The following is a 13,719-nucleotide window of genomic DNA, read 5'->3' on the forward strand; positions in this document are numbered from 1 at the left end:
TCCATTGAAGGCATGATTTGTGTATGCCCCTGTTCTGTGTCACCCAGTTGCAAAACTACTATTTGTTTTGGAAACTACCTCTTCACATCATGCAGTGGGAGAGGTGCTATCCCAGAGGCATCTCGACACAGGACAAGTCAACCCTGTGGCCTTCTACTCTCATACATTTACACCTTGTGAACTGAATTATAATATTTCAGACAAAGAAACCTAGCCATTAAAAGAGCCTTAGACGAATGGTGCCATTATTTCATACGGGCAAGACAAACCTTTTAAATTTGTTCAGACCACAGGAATTTGAAATTACCTACATTTGCACGGGCCTTAACATCTCAACAGTTACGATAGACCTTATTTTTCTCCGACAGCAATATCTCAATAACACATTGCCCCAAGACTCAAAACGATACAACAGATGCCTTATCAAGAGATTATTCCAAATTAGAAGAGATTACTGAGCCAGAACCACATCTGATTCAATGGTAGAATGCTTATAGTATGCAGAACTGGCTCTAATCACTAACTCCATGTGACTGTTCAATATCTTACAAGTACAAATAAAAGAAATGAAGGTGCAAGAGTGGTTGCAATGAAAGGTCTAACAGGACACGAGAAGGGTGGCTTGCTTTACCAACGTACTGACATATACATTGCATTTACCTGACCTCCAAGAACAAACAATTCTATAGTCACATGATTCAGATTTTACTGCTCATTTGAGGGTACAAAAGACCAAGTTGCTTATTCTATGCAATTATGGTGGCTAATTGTGAGAGCCGATGAAGAACGTTATATAGACACTTGTTCAATCTGTGCTCAAGTCAAATCTGGCCACCAGAGACCGGCCTGCCTACTGCAAAGTATTCCCATACCACCATCACCAAGCAAAGGCTATCCCGTGATTCTGGTGGTCATTGACCATCTAACTATGATGGGGCCCAAACTCCAGACTGCACCCGAGTTGGCACAAAATGTTTCCCAACATATCATCATGTTACATGGTATCCCCAAGGGGATCATTCCTGACTGGGGAATGCAGTTTACTTCCTATTTCTAGCAGCAAAGTTCGATGCTCGCTTACCTACAAGCTGTCACTCAGAAACAGACTAAATGACAGAACATTTAAACCAACCCTTGGGGCAATATTTGTGTAGTTTAGCTCTGCAGCAAGAAGAAAATTGGTCAGAAAACTTGTGGATTGCAGATGTTGTATACAACAATACAGAACACTCAACCCTGACTTGTTGCCCCTCATAGTGTATAAACGGATTTTATCCTAATGCATTGGCCTTTAAATTCCCTGAACTTCGCCTTTACCTTCAGTAAAAGAACATCACAAGAACTTAAGGAAAAGACAGCAAATAATTAGAGAGTTTTGGAAAAAGCTTAGGAAGCTACTAAAGAAATATACTGATAGAAAGCATTCCATAGGAACACAGTATAAAACAGAAGACCTAATTTGGCTGGCAACCAAACATTTAACCTTGCATGGAAACCGTAAGTTACGGCCCACTTTTAGGGCCTTTCACTTTCTGCGACATAATCAATCCAGTGGCAATGAAATTACAACTCATTTCCAGTCTTTGTGTTGATCCAGTGTTCTATGTATCTATGCTCAAGTTCTGCGATCCAGAGACCGAATCGATTACACTAACCGACCCAACAGACATTGAATGGAAACAGGAATACAAAGTCAACCAGATGTTAGGCTCCAAACAACAGCAAGGCCAAGTATTTTACTTAGTGGATTGGCTACGGTTCAAAAGGAGGTCACAGAACCAGTGGAAAACCTTCCCCAAGCCCCTCGAATCCTCACATTTCTCAGGTTACACCAAAACAAACCGCCGCCAAGCTGACAGATATTATTGGGGCGTACTGTCACAGCCTCCAATAAAGTCCTGATAGCAGCTAGCAAGTTATCCCAACATAGATTCCCATCTGTGTCCATAGAAACAGTCTGGACTCCCATGGTCTTGGCATGGAGAAGGTGACAGAGTAATGACAGGATGTCAGCAACATCAGGATCTGAGCTCTTGGCTTTAAACTATGTTTATGATATGATCAATATGAGAACGTTAACTTGTTACAAACTGTGCAACTTGAGCCACATTTGACTCCATGATGCGTGCTGGAAGGAATGTGGAAAAAGCTGCACTCTCCAGGTGACCTGAAATAGTCTGGAACATTCCAGAACATTCTAGATCATCCAGGAAATCTTGGCATCCATCTTGAGGACAAGTTGTTAATTCGATCACGCTTGTTTGGCAATCAGTGTTTGTGAAGAAAAGTGTTGCCTGCCTAACGTCGCTATGCACCTACCTGATATCCAGTCTGTCTGCTTCTGTTGGAAACTTCCTGATTGATTCCTGCTTCCCTCTTCAACGTCTCTGGATTGGCTGCAATCTGAAATATAATAAGATAAATACAAATAAGGATTCTTATTTTAAGGCATGCACGAAATATAGCCCAAGACTAAAACAAGCAAGCATTTGCCAACTACATTGTAGAAATCGAGAACTTAATGCTCAGTTTGGTAGAAGGATCCAAGACATTCAGTTGTGACTTCGGCCCTAGAGCTGCTCTGTTTTTTAAGATAAAGACAGTGTGAGAGAAAGCCGGAGTATAGAGCAGCGAACTTGTGTGGAAAAAGGTTCGAAAATCTTAATAATTCACAAACTCAGAACCCTCAATTCAAAGGGACATTGAGGTAACCTTGAGTCAATGAGGAAAAACAATTTAAAAGGTGAGCTCAATGAGAATGTTGAAGTAGTGCTATTAGATTGTACAGCTGTTGCATTTTAGAGTCTGTGGGACTGTTCTGACAATGCCACTTTTTGTTGCAGACAACTGAGAAAGATTGAACTGGAAGAGATGGCTCTTCCGATGGTTACCTGGCGTAGAGCCAGAGGCCCACCAAAGATGGACAGAGTTGAGGCAATGCTCTATTGCACAAGTCACACAGGGCCCTATTTCTTCTGCCAAACCCTTGGTGTTCTTTTGGGATATAGAGTCCACGAGCATCCATCCTAGATAAAGCAGATGGGCAGAGGTGACAATATTTTTGTTCATCGCTCCTACTGGGTCAGTGGACGACAGGTTAGTGCATCCATTACCTCTACTGGTTGAAACCTGTCTTAATAGGGACCTGACAGATTGCCAAAACCTAGTTACTACTAGCCTGAGTAATGAACACCAACAGGGTTTTAACCACTATTTTAGAAACAATTACAGCTTTGCAATAAGAGGACCAAGCCTCCAGCCAGGAGAACCAGGAATTGAGAAAAAGTGTGGGTACTGTGCATACAGAAGTAGCAGGGTTGCCCCAAAAGGGGAAGGCAAAATTTGGTAGAGGAGTTACCCTAAACCCCCGGAACCAACCTCCTCTGCTTCAAGGGTAAGTGAATTTAACTCCCCCTTAACCAAATTCATGACTCTCTTCTACCCTACGTGGGGGCCGCTGCCTAATTCTACTCTGCACACTCTCTTGTGTAACTCTTAGTTCCGATTCACGTGGTTCAGCCACCACAAATAAATGCAGCAGGTACGGCGCAGACGCCTATTTGCATGCTCATTTGATAAGAAGATTTTAATTTACCGCCAAATTGCTCCAAAGGGATCAGAAAGTCCTGGAGCCCTGTAGAACGAAAAGACATGGTTAGGGATTAAAAGTCAAGTGAGCCAGAGAGGAAACTAGCAAACTACAGAACAGTTGTAGAACACAAGTATTTCACTGCGAGCAGGGTCACAGTACGGTGTGATGTTATAGTTCAGTGTGCATGCTGTCCAGGAACTGCCTGAAACTTAAAATGTGACATAACACTAAGGATTGTAGTTAAAAACCCCTCAAAGGGAGATCGCAGTGTGAGGAAAGGGGGATCACCTAATTTGGCTTTTAAGGGAGAGTAGTGGCAGTTCTTAATTGCTTTGTGATCTCTTTCAGAACAAACCAAGTACACGATCCAACACCCACAGAGAAGTTAATGCAGGAAAAGGTAGATTGCAAGGTGGGTCAAGAAATAGGAGTCGTTGGTCAAGAATAGGTGGCTGTGGCACTCACTCCTCAGCGGTTCAATTTTAATATATTTTTCTAAATAGCCCTAATGGAGACAATATCTCATTCTACATCTAGGAACACCAGTGCTATGCAATCTATGCTCTTCTTCCTTCTCCTTGTTTTCATATCCACTTTCCCCTAAATTCCTTGTACAGGCTTCTGTGTAGTTACGCTAGGCTGTTCCAGGGAGGTGGTGGTGAAGACAGATAAACGTCTCAGCTGATGTGTGTCGCTCCTCCAAGATAAAGAGCACAGATTAGTGCCCGATGTCTTGACAGCTGGCAGTTTGTCAGTACTGTTGATCGCAAAGAGTGATCCGATCTTGTACAATTACACAAATTTTTGTTGCGAAATATAAAGGTTATTTGACAGGAAAAACCATGCCTGCCTTTGCATAAAGGGTTACTGACTCTGAGGAAAGGATCTCTGGACTTAGTAACATACATGCCCACCTTCAGCAGACTCAGTGTAGCCAGTTGAAAAGTGTGTTTTCCTCTGTTATCAAGATCTCAGGGGGGAATTAAACATGTTCTGGCTCAGGTGGTGAACCTTCATGATGTTTTTGTGAAGAAGTGATAGACCTGACTGTACAACCAGATCATTGACTCCGACAGAAGAAAGAATAAGAGTAATTATTGTCGTTTGACTTTGCAAACCCCTAACTGATGATGCAAATAAAATAAAAGGGGTAGAACCTATGCAAGTGAACAGTATTAGAGTACCTCTGTCACCTGCAGAGAAAGAAAAGAGAAGGAAGTTTAAGCTCTGGATGTACTGCAGTTGTTGCAGTCTCTCTATTGGGGATTGTAAAGCATTAGGTAAGGGAGCAGAAATAAACCTACAGTAAAGAATCAGGCTGTATTGATAATGAGCAGGCTCGATGATGGAACAGAGTCGAAAAACGAATCCTCTCAGACTCGTCAGAGGTCTCCTGTCCAAGACAGGAGCATCCTGCATCTTTGGCCAACTTGGCAAACAACCAACAGATCTCGTGGCCTTTGCCTATTAATGGTATCCTAATTTTACATACTGGCAGTCAAGTGAAGGTCCCTGCCTTATTGGATTCTGGAGTCAAGAGACTCTTTATAGATGAAGAATACATCTGAAAACCAGATATTCCCTGTATTAAGAAAGATATTCCTGAGCCTGTTAAGGCAGTGACGGCTCTGACCTAATGTTGCGGTCTGTGAACTAGCATACTGAAGTCATGGTTATATAAGTAGGTACGGCACATCTCAAATGTATCTGATTTGACCTTATTGGTGCACCACAATTAAACTGAACTGGGGGGCACCATGGTTAACATTACACAACACTTTGGTATATTGGGCTATACACTCATAAGTCAAACCTTTGTAACAAAAATTGCCTCCCTGACATTGTTTCCTCCAATGAAACTGAAGATCCAGCATAATTACTTACATATGGAAGTGTGCATGCTCAGGTTTCTTGAGTTGTAACCCAACCAGAATCTTATGCAGATTACCAGGTTGGTTTTTATAAGCAAAAGGTTAGTGAACTTCGGCCCCATCGCAATTACGACTGTGGCACAGATCTACTACCAGGGCCACAATACCCTGCAGTCAGATATACCTTGTGAGCGAACCTAAAACCTAACACCTGCAGACATATCTTGAGGAGAACTTAGTCACTAGCTGCATACGGCCCACTCAGTCAATTGTTTCCTCTCCTCCTTTCTTTGTACCCAAGAAGGGAGTAGAGCTGCAAATTGGTAGCGATTACCATGCAATAAACAGAGTAACAGTAAAAAAACGTTACCCATTACTTTTGGTACTACTACTTCCGGATCAAATTAAAAGAGCATCAATATTTAACATATTGTATCTCCAGGACGTTTTGCATCTCGCTAGAGTCCACAGGGGAAGAATGGAAGATTGTGTTAAGGACCAGGTTAGGTATATTCGAATACCATGTCATGTCCTTTGGACTCTGCAATGCCCTGGCAGCCTTCCAGTATTTGATTGACACTGTACAAGGAGGCTATTTAGATGTCTTCTGTATCAGCTATATAAACTATACCCTTACAGATTCTAAGTCCAAGCAGGAACACGTGAATCATGTGAGAGTGCTAGTTGAGAAGCTAAAAATAGATTGTCTCTTTGTGAAATTAGAAAAGGAAAATGTTACTTACCAGTATGCATCTGTTCTTGGCATGTAGAGCTGCAGAGTTTTTTTTTTTTTTTTTTTTTTTTTTTTTTTAAAAGGTTTTATTAAGCAATAATTCGGTTACAAGCACGGGCCTACAATCACCAGGGCCGGCCGCTAGGTACAGAGTGAAATATACAGTTGTCCGGGATGCAGTCAAGTCCTGGGGCTCAGCCCCGTGGTGGCTCCGGATAGTTCGAAAGGAACAGGAGACTTAAGTCCAACAAACACAAAAAAAAACTAAAAGAAAAACAACAACACCAGGCGAGGCATAAGAACAGACCGTGCGAGGCAGGTTACCTCCGGGGAACTCCAGTTCAGGACATTGAGCAACCGGCTAAGGAAAGGAGTACCGGGAGGCTGGGGGCGGGGGGGGGTCAAGGGGGATGAACGCCCATAAGTAGCTATTCCAGAAGATGCCAGGAACCATCAAGGGTCAGGGGGACATGGCGATATCGGTGTCCACCAGGGGGGGCGTACAGATACCCCCGCGATACGCATTCCATTGCCCCCAGATTCTACCCCATGCCCCCGGCTTACCACGGGCCACATACACAGTCTTCTCCCTGAACATACACCAGTCCATATTCTCCTTCCATACTGACACGGTGGGCGGCCGCTGGGCGCCCCAAAGCTGCGCTATATCTCTCTTGGCAATCATGTTACCCAGGGCCGCCCACCGAGTCTGAGCCACGCTGTAATCGTTAGGCTCCCACACATTCAGGACACAGCGACGCACCTCCGGCAGCAGCACAACCCCAGTGACCTGTCCCATAACCGTATGGACCCGGCGCCAGTAGTCCGCCACCTCGCGGCACTCCCACAGGATATGGAGAAAGGTGGCGCTGAGCCCACAACCCCGCTTACAGAGCCCGTCTTCAGAAAATCCCATCGAGACCAAGCGAGGACCCGTCACATATACCCGGTGAAGAATCTTAAGCTGTACCAACCGGAGGCGGGCTGGAATGGCGACCTCCTTGGGGGACGACAGTGCAGACTGCCAGTCCTCGTCATCCAATTCCACCCCGTCCCCCGTCCAAGCCTCCCGGAGGCGCACAAAGAGGTCAGCCCGGTGATTAATCAGTTTTTTATAGATTAAAGAAATTGTACTGTCCGGGACATGTCCGTCAAGTATGCGGTCCTCGAGAGGCGAGGAAACCGGGATCTTGGTCCCCTCCCCAAAGACGGAGAGCAGGGCGTGTCGAACCTGGGCATAGCGGAAGAACTCCCTGTCCGTAAGCTCATATTCGGCCTGGAGCACCGCGAAGGTCTTAACCGCGCCCTTATGCCACAGGTCTCCCACTTTGCTGATGCCAATCGTGTCCCACTGGTCAAACCCCTTCGTAGTCCAGAGGCTGCCCAGGCGGTCGGATGCAAACAAAGGAGTGGCGCATGTTAGTCGCTCACTCCAGCCCATGGCCGCAGTGGCAGCCCTCCAGGTCCGCACCGCAATTTTAGTAGGACCCGTAAGGGTCCGGCCGGCCGAGCGGGAGTAAAGTGCCCTGTTATAGTTCCCGCCGGGAAGCAGGAACTTGTCCATCTCATACGCCGGATTCAAGCCAGGCGCATACGTGGCATGGTTAATGGCCGATAGCTGCGAGGCCCAATAGTACCTGCGAATGTCGGGAAGCGCGATGCCCCCGTCATACCAGGGGAGAGTAAGCTTAGCCAGAGCAATACGGGCCCGCCCGTCCCACACCAGTCTCCTCTGCAGGCTCTCCACCTCCCGAAAGTAAGCCACTGGGATAACGTCGAAGGAGTTCTGGAGTGCATAGAGGAACCTGGGAAGGGACATCATTTTAAACAGCGCAGCCCGACCCAGCGGGGACAGGGGGAGCCTGCACCACCGGGCCGTGTCCTCTCGCAATCGCCGAAGTGGGCGCAGGAGATTCTGCTCATAGCGAGCCACCGGGTCCAGCGAAACGTATATCCCCAGGTACTTAAAGCCACCCAGAGATATTTGAATCGGAAGCCGAGGCGGCAGGAGAGGAGGACCACCAGAGATGGGATAGACGCAGGATTTAGACCAATTGATCGTGAGACCCGAATTGTTCCCAAAGGAAGTCAGAACGTCAAAGAGGACGGTGAGCGACTGCCGCGGTGAGGTGAGATACAGGAGAATATCGTCCGCATACAGCGAGACCCGATCTTCGAAGCCCGGGGCCCACCGGATCCCCCTAAGCGAGGGCTCCCAGCGGAGCCAAGCAGCGAGCGGCTCCAGGGCGAGAGCAAAGAGCAAAGGGGACAACGGGCACCCCTGCCGAGGGCAAAGGGCCGAGAGACCCGCCCATTCACCACCACTTGAGCCATGGGGTCCGTGTAGAGGAGCCTCACCCAGCCAATAAATCCCTCTCCAAAGCCGAATTTAGCCAAGACGGCCCAGAGGAATGGCCACTCAATAGTGTCAAAGGCCATCGTGGCATCCAAAGAAACCAACACGGCCGGTTCGGAGAGGAACTCCGCCCTGGCAAGGGCACCGTGAAGACGCCGCAAGTTAAGAGCGGTATTGCGATGCGGGATAAAGCCGCATTGGTCCGGGTGGATAAGGTCGCACACGACACTCAACAAGCGATTGGCCAGGACTTTCGCCAGGATTTTAGGCTCCGCATTGAGCAGTGAAATCGGCCGGTAAGAAGTACAGCGGTCTCGCGGCTTGCCCTCCTTGGGAATAACCACTATAGTGGCCAGGCGCTGGTCGGCCGGAAGGGAACCCGCCGCAAGAGAGTCGCGGAACATGCGGCTGAGGAAGGGCGCAAGCTTATCAGGACGCAATTTGTATAGCTCAATGGGCAGACCGTTAGGACCCATAGCCTTGCCAGATCGAAGGGAGCGAATCGCGGTCGCTATTTCATCCGACGACAAGGGGGCGTCCAGCCGCTCCCGGTCCTCAACGGACAGGCCGGGCAGGGCAATGTCTCTCAGTAGGAGGCGCGAGTCATCCTCATCCCTGTCAGTCACCGGGGAGTACACCGCCCGGAGGTGGTCGGCGAAGCATTCCACAATCTCATCCGGCTCAGTCACACACACACCATCCGCACCACGCAACTCGGGGACCACACGATTCACTCTCTCCTTTTTGTCCAGCCACGCAATCAACTTTCCCGCCTTGTCCCCGGCATCGTACAATCGGCCCTGCTGCTCCCTATGCATAGTTTTGGCCGCGTCAGTGACCAGGGACCTATATTCGAACTGTTTCAGGCTAAGGGCATGTAGCCCTTCCGGAGTGACACCCGCCTCCAAGGCCGACTCCAGCCCCGAGATGTCAGTCTCCAGCTTCACCACCGCCTCGCTCCTAACCTTCTTGGCCACCACTATCTGGGCGAGGGCGTGTCCGCGTATCACAGTCTTAAAGGCTTCCCACAGAGACAAAGCAGACGACACCGACCCCTCGTTTTCACTGAAGTATTGGTCCATGGCCTTAACCAGGCTGTCACGAGTCATAGGGTCCCGCAGGTACCAGGGGTTAATGGGAGCTATCCGCCCCGCGGACCGCGACCCGGTGTCAAAGAGAAGCCACAGCGGAGAATGGTCGGAGATACCACGCGCCAGGTGTCTGACCTCTCGAATCCGACCAGTCTGCGCCGCGGGCATGAGGAAGTAGTCTAACCTGGAGAGACTCCCATGCGCCCCCGAGTGAAAGGTGAACTGACATTGGGTCGGATGCATCAGTCTCCAACTATCTACCAAGCCGAAGGTCTCCAACATCCCACCCAGCCATGACTGGGCAGCAGGGAGGGCCCTTGGTGGGTGACGATCCAGCTCACCCGAAACCACAGAATTAAAGTCCCCGCCCATGAGCAGGAGGCCGTCCGGAAGGTCAAGCAGCAGTCGACCCACGTCAGTAAAGGTGGAGTTCTGGAGGCCCGGGGGGACGTAAATTGAAACCAGGGTAAGGGGCTGCCCCTCCCACCTCCCGATCAAACACACATAGCGCCCTCTGTCATCCGAGACTATCCTCGTGATCTCCACCGGAAGGGAGGCTCGCAGGAGAATACCCACCCCCCTGGAACCAGTTGTGAAACCAGAATGAGCCACGAGGCGGTATCCCCCCCTGTTCATCGCGTGGCAGACATTGCCGACCAAATGCGTCTCCTGGAGAAACACCACATCAGGAGTCAAACGACGCAAATATTGCAGTACAACGCCCCGCTTAATACGGTCCCCCAACCCATTGACGTTCCATGACATAAGCCTCAACCCGTCTCCCCCCATCCCCACCAATAGAGCAAGAGGCCCCCAGCCCGCAGCACAGGTCCCAAATATGGACAAATATCAATACCTCGCCCTGTAAACAAAAAACACACAATAAAACAACCCCTCTTCCCCCCCAACCCCACCCCAAGTCCAACTCCCCCCACCCTGCACCCCTGCGGGCCAAAGAACCCCCCCAACTTGCAGTGTGCCTGTCGCCCCATTAACCCCATTCTACAAAAAGACCCCGGAGGAGGAAAGGGACCCGAACCCGCCCGCACCCCTCACGGGTCCTGGTAAGACACAGTATGCAAAAGAAGTAAGACCCAACTGTACAGTGCAAAACAACAAAATCAAGGACCAAATGTCAGTCTAAGGGGACCCGTCACCTGCGGTGCCCCCAGAGGGCCCGGGCCGGCCACCCCCGTCCGGCAGCGAGTCCAGCCAGTCACTTGCGGCCCCAGGAGAGTCAAAAAAGGCTGTCCGCTCTCCATGCTCCACTCGGAGTTTCGCCGGGTAGATCATCGAATACTTCAGGCCCAGCTCGCGGAGACGGCGCTTCACCCCCTGGAATCCCATCCGCTGTTTCTGGACCAGTTGCGTGAAGTCCGGATAAAAGTTTATGGTCGAGTTCTCGTAGCGGACCGGGCCACGGGTCCGCGAAGCCTGCAGAATAGCGTTGCGGTCCCTGTAGTGGAACAGTTTAGCCACGATCGGCCTCGGGGGGGCCCCCGGCCGCGGCCGGCCGCCCGGCACTCGATGGGCCCGCTCCACGGCGAAGAATCTGCTTAGGCCAGCCGGGGACAGCTGTTGCTGGATAATTTCCTCGACCACAAGGTCCACCGGGCGGCTGTCGGAGGACTCCGGTACTCCAATGATGCGGACGTTGTTGCGTCGGGCCCGTCCCTCGAAGTCCTCAAGCCTCCGGGCCATATGGTTGTTGACCACTCTTATGTCCCCAAGCGCGGCCCGCAGATCCGACACCTCCGCACCCAGGGTGGTGGTCCGTGTATCGAGGGCCTGGACCCTCTCGTTGGTTTTGGAGAGGTCGGCCCGAATCAGGGTGACATCGATCGCGACAGTGTCGATCTTACGGGCCAGGGCCTCATATTGCGTCGCGATGGTGTCCCTGATGCCCTCAATGGCGCCCATAATGTCCTGCAGGGAAAGTTCCGCAGAGACGGTCGTGCCTCCCCCTGCAGCATCCGGGGGGAGGCCAGCAGCGCCAGGGGACCCCCTGCCCTGGGTGTAGCGGTCCATGTTGTTGCTCTGGACCGCTCCCCCGCGCAGAGAAGCCTTGGTCTTGCGCCCCTCCGGACCCCCTTTGCCCGCCATATGAGCGCGGCCTCTCGATGGTACCTCCGATCAAGAAGTGTGCGGGCACCAGCAAAAGTACCACAAACTGTCGGTGTAGGGGTCGGAGGCGTTAGGCCCACCAGGAGCAAATGGAAGCAAGCCTCGGGCAGAGGCCCAGGAGGCACCTCGCCACCTCGAGCACGCACGCCAGCTGGTTCCCTGAAGGCCAAAACCGAAACCGAAAGTGCTGAATCGGCAACTGGCACCGCGCTGAGGCCGCTGTTGTTCAATTGCAGCCCGGCCCCACAGGTCACCTTCACCCCGGCCACCTCCGTCTGGTGGGTCCCAAAAGTTCCGACGACGACAACTCAGGATTCCCAGGTCCGATCAGAGTTTTGAAAAGAGATATATGATCAGCTGGTCTTCATCTCCCAGAATCATCAAACCAAATCAGGATATTCTCAGGATATATTCCGAGGAGCAGAAAGGGTCCGGGGAGCCCTGTGCTCACGCGACCATCATGGATGCGCGCTAGGCTCCTCCAGCTGCAGAGTTGTTGACTGTGCATAGATCGCCATCTGGTGTTGGGCTTGGATGTTTACATGTTGTTTTTGTCTTCGAAGAAGTGTTGTAGTCACAAGATCGGTGACTCCTTCTTCGGTGGACAGTGCGCATGGGCATCGGCTCCATCGTTAGATTGTTTTTGTCACGTAGGGTTAGATGGAGTAGTAAGAAGTAGAAAGATGTCCATGCGTGATGTATCTAAATAAGATAATACTGGAACAGATAGAGGTATCTGTGCAGGCAGGTGGACGTGTCCATCTCTGCAGCTCTACATGACAAGAACAGATGCATACTGGTAAGTAGCATTTTCGATTTGAGGCATATGAGCTGCAGATTGTGCACTGTGCATAGACTATACAGCAGTTACCTCCTTAGCGGTGGCTACCTGTATCTGTTGCAGTAGTTTGAAATAGTGTTTTTAATACAGCCTGGCCCACACTAGCTTGTTGTTTTGCTTGCACATCTACACAATAGTGTTTTGTGAAAGTGTGTGGTGTAGCCCAAGTTGCTGCTTTACATATGTCATCTAGAGGAATGTGCCCTAAGAATGCCATAGAAGCCCCTAGTTTGCGTGTAGAATGAGCTCCAGTGGGAATGGTTAATGTTCGCTTAGCTTTAAGACAGCATATTTGTATGCTTTTTACAATCCACCTTGCAGTTCCTGTTTTGGATATAGGATTGCCCTTATTAGGTGGGTAAAAAGCCACGAAAAGTTGTTTGGTTTTTGTTGGGAGCTAATGTGTTTGTCCTCGTGGGATTCTGTCACCAATGTTCCTTGCACGGAACGTAGAATGGATATGTACGGCAGTTGCTGCCGGGTTGACTGCGCTGCTGGTCGTGATTAAAGGAGCTGCTCACAATACCTGCTGCTGTCTTCTTTTCACTGGCGACGGGCTGGTCCAGCATCCAGTCTCCCTCTTCGTGAGTTGCTGGACGTTGTGGTGGTTTTTCCTGTTCACAGCAACCTCGAAAGTCGACGCTTCCTGAATCGAGCTTCGCTGAGCCATGAAGTCGTCAAAGCTTGTCTTCCACTCGCGCTCTGTGCCTTCCGAAGCTTTTCACCCTGGTGAGACAATTTTAATTCCTTGCTCCTCTCCGTCTTCCTCATTGCCCTGCTGCGGCGCTCGAGCTTCCTTCTGCCGCTTTCGGCACGTGCATCGATGCGTGGCGTCACAACGAGCGTCTTACGGATCAGTCTGCGCAACGCAATTGAAGAATCTCTTCTGGTGTTGTCTTGGCAACAGGGTTACCATTACTATCGGCGCGCTGAAATTGATTCAGGCTGCCCTGCGAACTAAGTCAAGTGTTAGAATATAAACGGAAGTCTGTTTAAGGAGGAAAGTGAGTCCAAGTGATTTCATATTACTGGAATCTACGCTTGTAATTAAAGTGAAGTGAATTGAAGTGAATACTAATCACAGGGAAATCGTTTGCACACTATTCAACGC

At 49.9% G+C, this 13,719-nt stretch overlaps 1 protein-coding gene across 27 annotated transcripts in view; it reads right to left on the reverse strand.

The window, feature by feature from the left end:
• The window catches only part of LOC146813293 (uncharacterized), a 455,769-nt gene that overhangs the window by 102,708 nt on the left and 339,342 nt on the right, over positions 1-13,719 (reverse strand). For 23 of the 27 annotated variants that reach the window (XM_085620134.1, XM_085620133.1, XM_085620117.1 and 20 more), the window contains 2 exons: positions 3,596-3,634; positions 2,320-2,403 (listed from right to left, as the gene is read on the reverse strand). In XM_085620134.1, coding sequence (XP_085476260.1) covers positions 2,320-2,403; positions 3,596-3,634 — 123 coding nt within the window. The remainder of the gene's footprint in view (positions 1-2,319; positions 2,404-3,595; positions 3,635-13,719) is intronic. The other 4 variants (XM_085620127.1, XM_085620123.1, XM_085620119.1 and 1 more) reach the window with 1 other exon arrangement.

Source organism: Triturus cristatus, chromosome 7, assembly GCF_964204655.1.
Source record: "Triturus cristatus chromosome 7, aTriCri1.1, whole genome shotgun sequence".
NCBI classification, from domain to species: domain Eukaryota; kingdom Metazoa; phylum Chordata; class Amphibia; order Caudata; family Salamandridae; genus Triturus; species Triturus cristatus.